The 16484-nt window shown below is 41.7% G+C and overlaps 1 protein-coding gene and 1 long non-coding RNA gene across 10 annotated transcripts in view; both read left to right on the forward strand.

The window, feature by feature from the left end:
• The window catches only part of LOC119323311 (G-type lectin S-receptor-like serine/threonine-protein kinase SD1-13), a 12620-nt gene extending 6951 nt beyond the window's left edge, over nucleotides 1-5669 (forward strand). The window contains exons 7-8 of the mRNA XM_037596932.1: nucleotides 2312-2386; nucleotides 2480-5669. Coding sequence (XP_037452829.1) covers nucleotides 2312-2386; nucleotides 2480-2947 — 543 coding nt within the window. The 3' untranslated portion in view covers nucleotides 2948-5669. The remainder of the gene's footprint in view (nucleotides 1-2311; nucleotides 2387-2479) is intronic.
• A 2838-nt stretch (nucleotides 5670-8507) lies between these two features.
• Nucleotides 8508-16170, forward strand: LOC119323324. Of its 9 annotated transcripts, none has more exons than XR_005156270.1 (9): nucleotides 8508-10304; nucleotides 10389-10730; nucleotides 10817-10885; nucleotides 12180-12285; nucleotides 12953-13794; nucleotides 14001-14043; nucleotides 14132-14189; nucleotides 14597-14761; nucleotides 15270-16170. It is a non-coding gene; the product is annotated as an uncharacterized LOC119323324 (long non-coding RNA). The 9 variants fall into 9 exon arrangements; XR_005156269.1 differs by having other exon boundaries at nucleotides 8522-10304; nucleotides 12953-13074; nucleotides 14001-14189; nucleotides 15270-15428; nucleotides 15915-16170; XR_005156266.1 differs by having other exon boundaries at nucleotides 8522-10304; nucleotides 12953-13074; nucleotides 14001-14189; nucleotides 15270-15428; nucleotides 15921-16170.
• Nucleotides 16171-16484: the final 314 nt, after the last annotated feature.

The following is a 16484-nucleotide window of genomic DNA, read 5'->3' on the forward strand; positions in this document are numbered from 1 at the left end:
GATCCACCTTCTTCCCTCGCTAGCGCCGCCCACCCCCGATCCAGCTTCTTCCCCCGCCAGTGCCGCCCCACTTGAATCCGGCTTCTTCCCCCGATGACGCCGCAGTTGGCCGCACCTCCTGGTGCCCCTCGGGTTGGTTTCGCGCCTCCCCTGCCTGGCGTCACCCATCCCCGACGCCTGGATGCGCCATTCGTCCTCGATCTGGATCAAGTCGACGACGAGCCCTCTCCTCGTGGCGGTCTCCGGCGAGATACTCATCTGCGCCATTCGTGGGTACTTGGGCGCCACCCCACCACGTGCAGCTCAATCGCGGCCCCCGTGCAGCTCGGTTGCGGCCCCTGTCTTCGTGCAGGTTTGTCGGCCTCCCTCGCCGGCCTCCTGGGGCACTGCTTGCGGTTGGCACGGCTTGTGTGTGAAGTTCTTTTGTATTTTTTCTTTGGTTCGGACGGCATGGTTCACTATCAGGTATACTTTGGTCACCATCCAAAAAGACTGAACCCTCTTGCTGCAATACACTTTGTTGTTGTAAAAAGAAAAAATATATATTGTATGCAATGCACTTTGATTCCTTGTGCAGAAAAAATACTGAAAAAATTGATGCAGTCCACTTGCCTTGTCTCAGTGTTACATATTCAAAACAATATGTTAGAAAAACCGGCAAAAAAGGTAATGCGGTTCACTTTCGATAATGTTGCGGTTCACTTTCCCTCGTCTTTGCGGTCCACTCGTCCATAGAAAAAGTTAAAAAAATACAGAAGAAACCATGTACTTCGCTTGGACATCCGATGCAGTGTGGTTTTGAGTTTGAAGCAGTACGGTGGGCCGTGTGATATTGTTCATCCCGTAAGTGCAAAAAAATGTTATGAAAGTGAAAAAAAGTAATGCGGTTCACTTCTTGATAGTGTTGTGGTTAATTTACACCCGATGTGAAGTGCACTCTACTTTATCGTCCTTAAAAAAATTACGTTTGAATAAAAGAAACCATGCAGTTCTCTTACCCGTTCGATGCAGTGCGGTCTTTCCTTCGATGCAGTGCGGTTTTCAGTCGGATGAAGTACCCACGTCGATTTGGGTGTCGCGAAAAATAAAGTGTCCGCATGTCGGTAAATTTAAAACTGCTCTTAAACCGTAAGGAATTAGAGAGAGTGTTCTACATGAAAAAGTTGGGTCTCGTTGATATTTTTCCTACGGCATATCATTTGAATCATTTCGACAACCGGTTTGTAAAAATTTCGCAAAAAACGGCCGCTGTCACTCATCGTCCGCCACACGATTTTCAAAATTAACTTAAAACCGTAAGGAATCTCAAAAACATTTCAACATATGAAAGTTGTGTCCCGTCCATAGTTTTTCAAGGTATATTACACGCCTCGTTTCGACAAATGGTTAAAAAATTGGAGCGAAAACAGTACTGAAAATTTAAAAAAAAAAAAGAAAAACAGAATTCCGTGATTTAGTAAATTTGAAACTGCTCTTAAATCGTAATGAATTAGAGAAAATGATAGATATGAAATAGATGCGCCTCGATGATATCTTTCCAAAGGTGTATCATTTGCTTCGTTCCGACGAGCGGTTTAGAAAAAATCGTGAAAAAATGCTCGCTGCCACTCGTCATGGGCCGCACCATTTTCAAAACTGCTCTTAAACCGCGTGGAATCTCGAAAAGTGTTCAACATGTCGAAGTTGCGCCTAATCCTTAACTTTTCAACGGTATATTACACGCCTCATTCCGATAAACGGTTAAAAAAACTAGAGTGAAATCAGTACCGAAAAAACAACGCGTGCAGTTTTTTCCGACGAGAAGTTCACTCGTGTGAGTACTGCAACACACTTCGTTCAAAGAATGATGTGCACTTGCGTTGAGCGTGCAGTGCGTAAGTGTTATCAGAATAGTTATTCTGCTAATATTAGCAAAATATATATACGCAACTACGGAAAAAGGAGCAACGAACAAGTGATGGCGTTTGGGCAGTAACGAAAATTTAGTTATTGGCTCGATCATGTATAGTTTTGATGCTTTGCCTATGTGATTGTTAGGAAGAAGGAAATAGAAAAGGTGATCAACCTCATCTATTGTTTTGTTTCTTCGGCAACCATATCAAACTATAAAATTGGGCCTGAGAGGTGCTAGTGAATCATCCGGTTCCTCATGCATGCGGCTTAATTTACGCATGACATCTTGGTTTACTGTTGAGATATAATCCCTCCATCTTAAATCAGGGTTAGGTATATCCATATCTAGACATATGTAAGATAAGTAATTTGAGACAGAGGTAATAAATTTCAATTAATGTTGCCCGACTCTTGGCAGGCGATTTCATGGTCGGCAAATTTACGTTCATCTATGCAAGTTATTAAGTCGCAAAGTGAGAACGATGACAGTCTGGTAAGTTGTCTGCCTACTTGGTCTCTCTACAGGTCTGCACCACTCTTGCATGACATGATGGATGGACAACAAACACGTATGTACGAATTTCAGGTGAAGGCAGAAGCGTTCGCAAGAAACAAGGCGATTCAGGGTGCCGAGACGTGTGATGAGTTCCCCGTCCTGGTGCGTGTCAGTGGAGCGGCTTGGCGTCGTGCGGAGGAGATGCCGCGTGCTGGGGTGAACGTCGTCCTCGTGCTCGACGTACAGATTAACGATGTGACGTGGGGCATATTGATGTTAGTCGAGAGTCTTGGCCCCAATGACCGGCTCTCCATATTGTTTATGGGGAAAACTATGCAACAAGTCATGGAGCTTACGTACATGTCCCACGATGGCCGGGACATTGCCAGGCGGAAGATCGGAGAGCACGTGGACGACGGATATGTGCGCCCCGTTCTGCATGCGGCAGCTAAGGTACACCCACACATACATTTTCGTGACCATACTCTACTATATTATGTCAGCGAGGTTCCAGGTAAGGGCATCTCCAACTCCAATCCGCCACATACATTTTCATGACCGTACTATATTAAGTCAGCGAGTTCCAGGTAAGGGCATCTCCACCTTCAATCCGCCCCTAAGGACCTCTTTAATTCACATGATTCTAAAAACACCGGGATAGAAAAAAATAAGATTGAAATGTCATGCTCATCTCAATCCTACAGAATTTTGGATTTTTTGATTGCATCGTAGGAAAAACAAAGGACTCTTTTGAAGAGGGTTTTTTTTTTGCAATGGCTTTCGAAGAGGTTTGAGTGGATGCTAGAAATCCTATAAGAAGTAGAAAAGGAATATCTATAGAAAAAATTTCTATATGATTCAATTCTATGAATCAAACAATCAACATAGAAAAAGTTCTTATAGATTCTAATCCTATAAAATTTCTAAGGAGCCCTTAGGTTTGAGTGGATGCTAGAAGTACTATGAGAAGTAGTAAAAAAACATAAAGAAATCCCCATAAAATTGCATCCTATGAATCATCAAGGGAGCACCTATACATCAGGTGCCTCAAAAATTTATGTGTTTTAGTCACTTATTTCTAAACCATGGGATGTAAATCCAACAAACAAGGTAAGGGCATCTCCAATGCCGTCCCGTAAATTTTCTCTCGTATTCACCCGCGAACAGAGGGGACCAGACTGCGAATACGGATGCGGAAGGCGGCCATTCAACACTGCTCGCATTAATCCGGCCTTTTTTAAAGTCTGCGTGTTCAAATAGCCGCATGCATAGAGTCTACACATTTAAATAGCCACATGCATAGAGTACACGCGTTCATATAGCCGCATGCAACAGTAGTTCAGATATTATATTCCAACATTGTTGTCCCCTTTAACCACCCACAGATGCTCAACCAGATTTTTGTTCAGCTGCTCGTGAGTTGCTCGATGTCGAATTTGTTGATACATTTGAATAAACTCTTCAAATGTGGCCGGATTCTGGTCTGAAAGTTCGATAGGATCATCAATGCTCTCAAATTCTAGAGCTGCGGCAGCATCCTCACCCTCATCCTCAACAATCATATTGTGCATGATCACACAACATGTCATCACCTCGTCCATGGTCTCTGGATCTCATTGTTTAGAAGGTCCACGAACAACTGCAAAACGCGTCTGTAGAATTCCAAATGCCCTCTCGACATCCTTTTTAGATGCTTCTTGTCTTTGGGGAAAGTGAGATTTTTTCCTGGCCAACTGGGTTAGAGATGGTGCTGACGAAGGTAGCCCACGGAGGATAGATATAGTCAATCAGATAGTAGCTCATGTTGTACTCATGCCCACTGATAGAATAGTGGCAAGCAGGAGCTTTTCCTTCAGTCAGCCTCGCAAAACAACATCGATCGCTGCATCACATTGATGTCATTATGAGACCCAGGCATGCTAAAGAAGCGTGCCAATCTAAAGATTATGTGATGCAACTGCTTCAAGAATGATGGTGGGCTTCTTAACATGACCATGATATTGCCCTTGTAAAGCCTTTGGACAGTTCACCCATTTCCAATGCATGCAGTCAGGAGACCAAGCAAATCTGGCCACCCTCTTGTTTCTGATATTGCCAAGAGCCTTATGGTGTCTGCCACAATTGGATCTCTCGGGTACCGAGGTCCAAACACCTCGACCACGGCAGGTGTAAACCTGATCATGGCAACTCCACATGTGCTCTCAGACATTGTAGATACCCATCCCACGAATCAACGGATGTGCCATATGTAAGCATTCGGAGTGCGTTTGTGCACTTCTAGTAATAAGAGAACCCCAATTGTTCCCATGACATCCTTCTTCAAGACGAAGTAGTCATCATAGGACCGTACGCCATGGTACAAACAATCGAAGACAATCTTGCACCTCCAAAAATGCCGGCAAAAATGACCAATGAGGAGTGCATTTGGGGCAAAGTAGTTGGTCATCAGTGTCAAATGGACGTGCGCCCTGTTGTGGTTGAGCACTCCATGATCCTTGATCGATCCCTTGAAATTAAGAACATGCTCCTCCGCACGCTTCGCTTCTTCAAGGACCGTCTGCATCATCGTCGTCTCATCTGTGTAGTCCTCCTCGTCGGACGAGACGTCGGATGACTCAACATAGTGCTCGTATATGTACTCAAAATCAGAATTCATTGCTTGAAACAAGAAGGGACGACTTTTTTTTAGCTTCGGTAATTCATCGAACAATTGCCGGGCATGGTGAGTACATCAGTAGCTGATGGTACCTAGTGGGGCGGTCGAAGGAGAGGGGGTTAAACGCTGGACAAGGTGACGACGACGTAGAATTCCAGCATGGTGTGGCGTGGAGGCCGGGGTGGTGTAGCGGTGGCGAAGGCAAGAGAGAAAGAAGGGAGGAGAGAAAATGGGGAGGATTAAGGCGCGGGTCCAGGAAGGGTTTATTGTGGCCCGGTGGTGTCGGAGTCCTACGTGGCTGCTGTCCGGGCTCCCGCAAATGTCTTGTATTAAGCAAGGCGATAGCAACTTTCGCTGAAGGCCCATTAACGCACCTTTAAAGCAAAAATAGAAGAGAGAGAAAAACAGATATCCTGAAATTCGAACCTCAGTCTCCTAGCAACTCTCGCTTAAGGCCCATTAATGCTTCATTAAGATTTTCTAAATACAAGATTAATATTTTTTGAATACATGGTCAACATTTTTTCTTTGGGTTATTTTGTTTCTTTTTCGGTTTTTATGTTTTGGGTTTTCTTAGTTTCTTGTTTTTCATTCTACATTCTTATATACTAGTTCAATATTTTTCAAATGCTAGTTCAACATTTTTATATACATCATAGTTTTTCAAATACTTGTTCAATATTTTTAAATACTTTTCATTTTTATATACATGATCAGCATTTTTTTATATACTTGTTAAACATTTTCCAAATACTTTTTCAACATTTTTATATACATGACCAACATTTTTGCAAATACTTGCTCAACATTTTTTTAAATACTTGTTTAATATTTTTCAAATACTTGTTCAACATTTTTCAAATATTTTTTGAAGAGTATATATATATATAATATTTTAGTATATAAACAAAAGTAAAAAAAGAAGGCAAAAAACAAAAACAAAAAAGTGTAAAAAACAAAACGGAAAACAAGCTGTTGTTTCCTGCATGCATGGGCCGGCCCAACTAGAAGTTCCTTTCAGCGAGGGGTTCACTCCTGACTCGCTTAATGCAAGATATGAGAGCAACTAGTTAACGAGCACTTCTTTGGAAGCCTCACAATGATCAGCATCACTTGGTGTGCTCTCATCCGTCCGCCCACGTGTCGCGCTCTAGGCGCTCCCTTCGAAATTTTTTTTTTGCACACGTTTTTGGCTTTTTAAACATTTTTTTCTGCGGGGTTTGGACGTTTTGGTTTTTCACCAGTCTTCCTTAACTTTAGGAAAACAATTGCGCGAAAAAATGTTTTTTTTATTTCGCGAGAGTCACGGCCGTGCCTCTCGGAAACTGAAAAAACGTGTTTTCTATTTATTTTTTCTTCTGCAACAGACATGGTTTTGCTTCTGAGAGAGGCACGGTCGTGCCTCTCGAAAATGAAAAAACGCATTTTCTATTTTTTTCCTTCTGAGAGAGGCACGATTTTGCTTCCGCGAGAGGCACGGTTGTGCTTTCACGAGAGGCACAACAGTGTCTCCTGAAAACGAAAAAAAAATACATTTTACGTTTTTTCCTTTCGCGAGAGGTACGGTTTTGCTTCCGTGAAAGGCATGATTATGCTTTCACGAGAGGCACGGCCATGCCTCCTCGGAAACAAAAAAAGAAAGTGTTTCTTTTCTTCTTTTTTACTTCCGCGAGAGGCATGGTTTTGCTTCCGCGAGAGGCACGGTTGTGATTTCGCGAGAGGCATGGGCGTGCCTCTTTCGAAAAGGGAAAATACCCCGTGCTCCCGGTTCGGTTTTTTCGTCCGATTTTTTTTCAAAAAAAGTTCGTCAAAATCTATCAACATAGATCTAATTTTAAAAATCTCGACGCAAGGAATCCAAAGGCGAAACGGTTCAAGTTTTGGATGCACAGTTTAAGAGATAAGACCTTTTGAATAAACGAATCTACGAAAAAAGAGAAAACTCCCAGGTTGCGACAAGTGGCGGGAAGATGTGAGTGATCTTTGCAATGAGTACTTCTCAACTAGTGATTTCAGCAAGATATAGGGGCACCTCCAGACGTATGTGACTGGTTTGAGAGTCACTCTTGGAGATTTCCTAAAAACTACTTCCTCCATTCCTAAATATAAGTCTCTGTAGAGATTCTACTATAAACCACATACAGATGTATATTGATGTATTTTAACTGCAAGTTTATTCATTTTGGCCCATATGTAGTCTATCTAGTAGAATCTGTATAAAGACTTATACTGTATTTAGAAATGGAGGGAGTGTCTTACGTAGCAATTCTCACGTAACCCATCCTATCACTAGATTGAAAATTCAATAATCCTACACATACGGGGTTTTACGCGTCTGTTACAGACTCCCTCTCGCTAATTCGCTCCCCCCCTATTTTCAGGGGGTGGGCCCCTTCCGCTAATCCTAACCCAATCTATTACTGTTGAAAATTAGTACTGGACCTCCAAAGGCCAGCCAGTGAAAGCCGAATAAAACCCGAGAGGGGCAGAGAGTGTGCTACACGGCGACCATGAAAGCCTAGTCAACAAATTGTCACAAAAAAAGATTTACATGGCCGCTGGAGCGTACTAGTACTATTAGACATTATCTTCCGCTAAAAAACACTAGTAGCCATTATCTAATTGGTTAATTCTCAAAAAAAATCTAATTGATTGAAATAAATAGCCATATCTGGTCCTTTCTGTATGCACACACTATACACATGTCCGATCACTTTATAATCATCACAATGTATATGTGATTGGCTTTGACACTATATTTGCTTTCTGACAGATGCACCATAATTAAACAGATTAATAGAGGGCGAAAACAGGAACTTAAAACCCTGATTCTAGTTTGTTCTGTTATATTTCGAAAACAATCATGATAAATTATTTAGCTATAATCACACAATAAATTACATTTCTCATATTGACTTTCTAAAAATATCATTACACTATATGCTTTAAGATGTGGAACTAAGAACAACACAACAGCTGGTTAAGCAAAAAACTGTTGCAAAGCAAGGTATTGCACAAAAGATAAAGTTCGTGTACATTTCAACAACAACAAAGAAAATGTTCATTCAAATTAGTGAACTGAACAAATTAGAAATGAGCAAGGACAAAATAAAAAAAAGATTTTTTTTACAATCTAGAAATGAACAAAGGAGAAAAAGTAAGACAAATATATTCCAGCGTAAGGAAGAATGAATCATGGGAGTGGTGTACCCAAGAGAAGAAATAAGAAATAAAGAAAGAATACCAAAATTACATATTTGAAATAAAGAATTCGAGAAGTAGTGTTACCTCAAAAAAGAAATGAACAGAAGTAGAAAGAGAGGAGACAAAATTCTTCTTAGGAAGAAAGAATTATTGGAACGGTGTTATGTGTCAAAAGAAATGAAGAAGTAGCCCCCAAAATAGTAATATTATGCAACTATGTCTAAGATGAACAATCGTAAAGACTTATCGTCAAACTTTTTTCTTATATATATCCAACAAATTAATATATATTGAAAACTCGCATACAAAATATGCAAAACTTGCATTATTATGTATTATGCAATAACAAGTGTAAACTAGTGCAACTTTAATAATAATTATGGTCCACATAGATCAATACGAAACTGAATTCCATTTTAAGATCCTAGCACAAAATTAATCAGTGTCACACAATTGCAACATCAAATATGTTGCTACATGCACAAAAATAGGAAAATTCCAACAGCAAAAAAATCAACTAGGCGACAACAAATCTAATACAAAATTTTATTGATTTAGATCAATTACAAAAATAAATCCCATTATAAATTCCCAATACAAAATTAAGTAGTGCCACATGAGTGCAACACCAAATCCGTTGTCGCATGCACAAATATATGAGAGAAATAGTGACAACAAAATTAAAGCATCATAAACAAATTGATTCACTTAAATCAATTATAAAAATGACTTCCATTTTAAGTTTCTAACACAAATTAAGTATACACGATTGTAGTATCGAATATGTCGTCGCATGCACAAATATAGAAGAAAAACTATCAGAGACATCCAACGCTGTCCCACAAATTTCCGCTAACACATCTACTCGAAATCCTGCAAATCGGAACCAAAATGGGAGGAGGTCTGCAGGCACCCAGAACATCCGCATCTAACATATAAACCCTGCTACGCTACCCGCCATTCCAGAGCCCCTGCGAGCGCGAGCGATTTTTGGCCTTCCGATCATTTTACTGTTCACGTTTTTACGCTGTTGTCGATTGGTCAGCCGTTAGTTGCTTTTACACACATGCGCTTAGTATATCACTGGCTGGCTGCTGGGTCCATCTTTCCATGGGGCCCGGGGGCAGTGGCTGGGTTGTGCGCGCAGGTCGTCGTTGTTGTCATGCGCATATGGATTGACTCAGCGGAGTAATTGTATTGGCTCGTTTTGCGGGATGTGGTGGAATACCATTGATTTACTTGTCTGCTTGTTACCCTTTCTTTGATGGTGGTCCCGATTTACGTTTGGTCCCATGTTACAGTGTCTTGCGGGTGAAAGGATTGCGCTCGCCAGCGTTGCCTGCTGCATGCGCGTCGATTGGCTCTCGCGTTGCCCGTAGAATGCGCGTCGATTGGCTGAGGGCTGAAATCCCGCTGCTTTACTCGTCCGTGCCATGCCCTGTATTTGATGGTGGTCCCGGCTTGCATTTAGGCCCGCCTTGCAGCGTCTTGTGTGCGTGAGCGGTTGGGTTCCCCATCTCTGCTCGTTGGGTAAAGTGACGCAGGCCTGTGCCCGTTGGGTAAAAGAGAGTAACATGGGCACATGGCAGGTGAAAGGTGCACAAATACTTTCTACTCGGCCTTATTTGTTCTGTCGCTGCGACTGGGCCTGTGTGTTCTGGTCCCGCTTGTAAGTTCAACCGGTAGAAGCGGGTCGGCTCATTTGAAATTTACAGCGCCTCGGTGCCTGAGTTTGTCAGGGATGCACTGTGATCACGTTCGCTGAACCGTCGTGGTGGGCGGGTGCTCAACCCCACCTTCAGAGTTCGGCTTGCCTCTCCCCCTTTCTCGTTGCTCACTTGGATCATCTCTTGGCCTGACTCCGCCTTCCCATCCCCACGGTGGAGCGCGAGAAAGGAGGGCGAGGACGAGATGACGACCGGGTCGTCCGTCAGCCTCGCTGCAGGGGAGCAGTCGGCCCGCGGTCGCGCGGTGCTGTCCGGCCTGCCGGACACGGCCGGCATCGTCCTCGTCGGCGATGGGCCCCGTCGATGTCGGCCCCCTCGGCGCTATGAGGTCCGTCCGCTCGCCTACCTGGTGCGATTGTTTGGTTCATCTCAATCGACATTGATCTGATTTGATTTTGATTCGTGCTGGCAGGGGTGTGCGGTGCGTTTTATGGTGCGATGGATGGCGCTGGGGCAAGGGCGGCCACGGCTCGCACAAGATTCAGCTCCTGCTCGTGGAGTTAAAGGCCGGTGTTGGGGTCCTCAGCGGCGAGGAGGACGACACGTCGTGTGTACGCAGTGTTCCTCCCGCTCGTGGAGTGAGCGTTTTGGACCAGCCTCGAGGGTGGCCGTCCGGACGGCAACGAGCTTCGGCTCTGCATCCAGAGCTGCAACTCCGGCAGGCACGCCACTTCTTCGCCCCTCTCAGTCGCCGGTGCTTTTGTTCTGTGTATGGCGATGGGGTTGCTTCATCTGCTCCGTTCATGTCGTTGAGGTTTGTTCTTCCATCCTCTTCCTTCCTTTGCCTCCTCAAATTCTTCTTTGGTCTTACTCCTTATAGTAGATTTCTGTCCTCCGTAGGTTTTGTGATGTTTGCCTGTTTCTCGCTCTCGAGTAGGTCCCTGCGTCAATCTTGCCTTCGGCATTGAGGTGAGAAAATTAGCCCCACCTTTTCTTGCTGCTCTACTGTTCGGTGAAATGCTTGTGCCCTGATGGATTCCGTTTTTTCCCCTTGGTGTTCCTTCGCGTCCTGCTTCTTGCCTGCTTTGCAAGTCTTTGTTTCACCTGTTGGCTCGGTTCAGTTGATTGTCCGTGCATGGGTATGTTCTGTATACGATGCAAATTCGGAACAATGGATTTGGTTTTCTGAACCACAAAACTTGTCTAGCTTGAATTAGCAGATTACACCATGAAAATACATACTGTCCTTTAAAAAATACTGTGTATTAGTACCTCTTTAGACCCTGCTGCTTGCGATCTGAACCAGGATATACTTTTCTACAATTTAGATGTTATATCAGTTTGCAGATGAATTCGTGGCTAATACTAGCATTGTGAATTTTTCATGTTTGTCTTCCTTCCTTTCAACCTGATGCATGTCAGCATGTGCATAATGCTCGTTTGTGACTATTCTTTGCTTTCTTATCACATCTACGCCATGGTTATGAGGGATAATTTTAATTCTATTGCTAGATACTGTGTTTGAGTTTTATCCATCACCGGAAAATGGTATCAAAAGGTCTATGGTTAATTGTTCAGACACTGGAGCCGAAAAGGCTATAATTTGGTCTCACTTTGATTCTGTTACGACTAGATATCAAGTTTATAGCATGTGAACTCTAAAGAGTAGCAACTAAATCTTGTGCTCAATCACTGCCTACCCTCCTGAGAACCAGAGCAAAAAATGTATAGTCTACACAAATTTTAGTTAAGATTGTATCCAGATCATATGGTACAGATATTGCCTCGCTGATACTGACGCTTTGCTGAACCTGGACTTGTAAATTGCCCTGTATCACCCTCACACAGGTGGATCCTCGGTATACAAATTAGTACTTAAGCATTGGCTTTTCTGAATAAGAATAACGGCGTACATACCTGAAGAATTAAAACTTGCAATAATATATACTTCTACTTTGTACACCTGTCTGAGAATGCCATAAGCCTTGTTTTTACACCTCTTGAAATTTCTCAATCTATTTATGATTCTGCACAATTTTTAGTCTATAATTAATTTTCCTGTCAACCAGCATCCCAAGCAAGCAATATCAAGGTTGGTTAGCACACGTCTTACACTTCCTATATATGATATGGTCCATATATGCACATTGCACGTAAAAAACTTGAGTTTCATGCATAGATTTTTTAAAAATAGCTTATTTTCTATTCGGGCACTCTTCGTAAAAAGTACTGCATATTGAAACTTATGCATTATACCTTGCAGGTATTGCAAGGCGCATCATTGGACTGATGTACCAGAAAGGGTAGTGCCACTAGAGATAATTATTCCAGATCACCTTCTACTTCTTGATGGAAGTCATTATCAGAATGTATGCATCATCGTGGTATTTACTCATGTACTATACTGTATGAAATTAAACTGAGCTAACTGAATTATCTTTGAAAAAAATATTAGACTATGTGTATATTACCAAGTGTGTTCTTATTTTCCGCTTTTCAGGTAGTTGTTATAGGGGAGAGCAAAGTATTAATATTGCTGGTTTGTAATATAGAATAATCCTTATGGTCAGATTTGGCTAAATTTTTATGAATGTTGGCGCCTGAGAGTGCCCAAATTTGTGTTGGATTTGATTAGTATGTTGTATGCTTACTATGTTCCAGGAGGATCGTTCTTTGAATACGTTGACAAACATGTTCTGCTTTTAATGTTATTTCTGTACATAAAACGTACCAAATTAAGAACTAATGTACCCTTCTTACTTGGAAACAGCTTCTAGGACTAACCGATGCTAAATTAAGAACTAGGATTTGGCAGCAGGCATGGTCCGTCCGGCATGCTATAGCCTTTTAGGTTGTTATTGTTTACAATTAGGTTATGCTAAACCAGCAAATAGAGCTTCACCATTTAAAATTTTGATCCACCAATGGTGCTCCAGTGATTTCTACTTATTTTTTGTTGTGTCTTGGTAGTTTGATAAAATAGGGCATGATTTTCATATAGTTTTGTTACATGATATTACATTGGTTTTCTGACAGATTAATCCATCACAAGCAAAATAGGAGACAAGGCATCATGAAGCAACTATAGCAGGCTATGACAATTGGTTGTAATAAATAAATGGAGAATACCCACTGACAGAAGTTTTTGCGCTAAATATGTAAGCCATCCTAAACCCAATAAAAAACAAAAGAGAACAATACCGAACCTGAGTAGTATTTCAATTTTATCTCATATTATTTCATATATATCTGTCATCAGATAAGTATATTGCAAATAGAAGGGTTAAAAACAAATGTAGAATTTCTGCCAAATTAAGCTATGCAATATATGGAACTAACTTGCAATAGGATCCCATGGGATTACAACTATGCGAAGAACAGTCTGCTAAGAAAGAAATTCAGTCCAGTCAAAACGAAAATCAGTCTCTTTGGCGTCAGATTGAACATATAAATGATGAAGGGGGTGCCAGGCAGGCTCGTTGCATCCACGTCCTCGCTATTCCTCGCTATGAATAGTGCAAAGCAGCTGGCGAGCGAGCGAAAAAAAAACAAGCGAGAGATAGATCCCTGCAGCCACCGCATGCTTCCTCCATCTCTCCCCTCCCGCACCATCCACTTCCTCCCTCTGCGCCGCCTCCTCTCCTCCCGATTTGCCTCCTCCTCTCCTCCTCTCGCGCCTTCTCTCATCTCCACCTCCTCTCCAGCTGTCGCCGCTGCGCCAGGGCCTCGCCTCGCCCTGCAGTTCCTCGTGCGCCTTCTCTCATCTCCGCCTCCTCTCCTGCTGCCGCCGCCGCGCCAGGGCCTCGCCTCGCCCTCACCGCCCACTGGTGACCTCCCAGCCCTTGTTCTCCGCCTAATCCTTTTGCTTCTCTGTACAGGTAGGAACATGATACTACACTTGATCTTTTCGCAAAATAAAAACTGCTTGCAACAGAGATGATGCCTCTAATTTTAGTTAGCTAATGCTGATGCTATATGGGATTTTTTTTTTGTATTGAAGGAACTGTGTACATAATGAACCATATATTACTAATCCAGTGATTTCTGCTCATTACTAATCTAATGTGTTGTTTACTTGTTATAGACACTGCTGCATTTGTTGTCCATTTTGCCATCGTGAGCTTCAGGTAACTACATGTGCAAATATGCCAATGGATTACATCCTCAGGATTAACAAGTTCATGTGTGCTGCTGCTCTTACTATCTATGTGGTAGGCTGGTCTGAACGCGCTATTGATGGCTTTTTCCTCTGGAGTACCAAGAAAAATAGCAGGTAACAGAATTTCTCTTTTTGTGACTTCTTAAATGTTTGTTTCTTGAATGAGTCCACTCATTTTGTATTTCGCTATGCTATTGAAAGTTCTGTGATGCTTACTGTCTAGCTGATTTTTTTTGTAAATCAATAGTTAAGAAGATGTTGATTATATTTAGTTTGTATGACAGTAAAGGATGTATGTTAAGTGGTAAAAAAGAAGTAACATACTAATTAGATTATTTTATATTTGTATTTGCTTTGCCTTTTATCTTCCTACAATAGTCAGTTGTTTTTGGCACTCTGTGCAAGTGGTACATCATCGAAAGACATTGGATCGCTGTTTTTTTTATTTTAATGATTTTTGTTTCAGCTACCCAATTTTTGTCTTGATGGTTGTCTAAGATGAGTTTCACTTCTTTGTTCAGATCATCCCTGTAGTAGAAGCCATGCAAGCGCCATGTAAAATGGTTTTGAATCGGAACCGAAGCCATCTGTTGGAAGTAACATCTGTAGGGACTGAACCTGTATGCCACTCCCAGTAATATAGAGTGAAGGCAATAACAACATTGTTTGCTGTTGGTTTATAATCGGTGAGTTCCTACTCCTTGGATTCACCTGTTTATTGCCTGCACACCTTGGCTAGGATATGTTGTTTCTTAATATTACCAGCAAGTCTGAATCTTTTAATTATTTGTACAATATTTTTAATTATAGGAGTATTGGCCATTGTTTATTCTTGGTATGCACATCAAATTTTCAGATATTCTTAATTGTGGATGTACCTTTAGGCTTTCGTGAAATAGATATGTATCATATATTGATGCGTGTCCTAAGCAGCAGATCATTACTATAGTTTATGTAGTGTCAAAACCTTACATTATGTGCCTTCTTTTAAGTTTTCACATAAAGCTAGGGTGTTCCTCTGTTTAGAGAGTTTGGATAGAAGGCAATACTAAACTGCTTCCGTTTATTGTCTCGATATGATCTTTTAACATTGTTTCTCAACTGTGTTCAATCTGGCTTATCAATAAAATATACTCACTGTCATGCGTTCTGCCTTGATCCATTCCCTACGCTTATTTGGTTGGGTTAGTGCAGGTAACTGGCCAAGCTACTTGGCTCACTTTCGTTGCCTTTTGCGGGTCCTTTTGTGGGATGTTGTTGTCATTCTGGGCCTTAATGCTCGGAGGAGGGTCAGGGGCATTTCCTTCATGGGAAGAGGGGCATCTGTGAGGGTATTGGCCAAAAGTAGGCAAGGTAAAAAAACTAGGTTCTATCTCTGCTACATCTGATTAGGCAACTAAATTTGGTCCCCTTACTCGTTTCTTTTTCACTTACTGTATGTGAAGCGATACAATTTTATTTCCATTACTGCATCTTAATATGTTTTAGCGATTGGTGAATGCACAACTTTAGCTCATAAACTAGATGGCAAATGCTAATTCTGATGGGGCTTTTGCCACTTATTGTTTTGTGGTTGTCTAGACAGCTGATGGCATGGTTCTTTCTTGCTAATTGCCAATTCTTTTGTATAGGGTCCCTCAGCTACTTATGCTTTGCTAGACAATGAGGGTATGTAGATAGCATGTATGGTTTTCACATTGTTTTGTGCAGATTGAGATGCATCACATGATGTAGATAGCATGTATGGTTTTCACATTGTTTTGTGCAGATTGAGATGCATCACATGATGTTTTCCTTTTACATTTATGGATATTACCGAGTCCTTTCCTTTTCTATAAGGGGCAGTAGCTGTGCCATTCGATTCGAAAGACAAAGAGTTGATCACAAAGGGGTAGCATTCAGGACCTTTCCTTTTCCACAAGGGACAGTAGTTGTGCCATTCGATTCGAAGGACAAAGAGTTGATCACAAAGGGATAGCATTCAGGATATATACACAAAAGAGTATGAAACCAAATTATATGATATAGTTGACCACTATTTCTATTAACTTCTTCTGTACACAATGTTCATGAGTTCATGTATTTTATTGTGTCACTTGTGTTTACTCTTTTTTTAATGCAAGTTTACAGCTACTCGGAGTTCCTAATTGCAGACTCAATTATCTTAACCTACCGATGATCTAATTTGTGGCATTATTATCTTAAGAAAATATTTGCATTTAGTTTCCTTTATATAGGAGTACAAGTTCTTACCAAATGTATTCAAATATACGGTTATTGAAAAAATGGAAAATATTTTCAACACGAACATGGTTTTAAACGGGTCTTTGCGCCATTTGGCGCAACTGGTCATCTAGTATATACAACAGACTGTGCGGTTCCACCCAAGGTCATTACCATGCGGCCCGC

This window comes from Triticum dicoccoides, chromosome 1B (genome assembly GCF_002162155.2).
Source record: "Triticum dicoccoides isolate Atlit2015 ecotype Zavitan chromosome 1B, WEW_v2.0, whole genome shotgun sequence".
Classification (NCBI taxonomy): Eukaryota; Viridiplantae; Streptophyta; class Magnoliopsida; order Poales; family Poaceae; genus Triticum; species Triticum dicoccoides.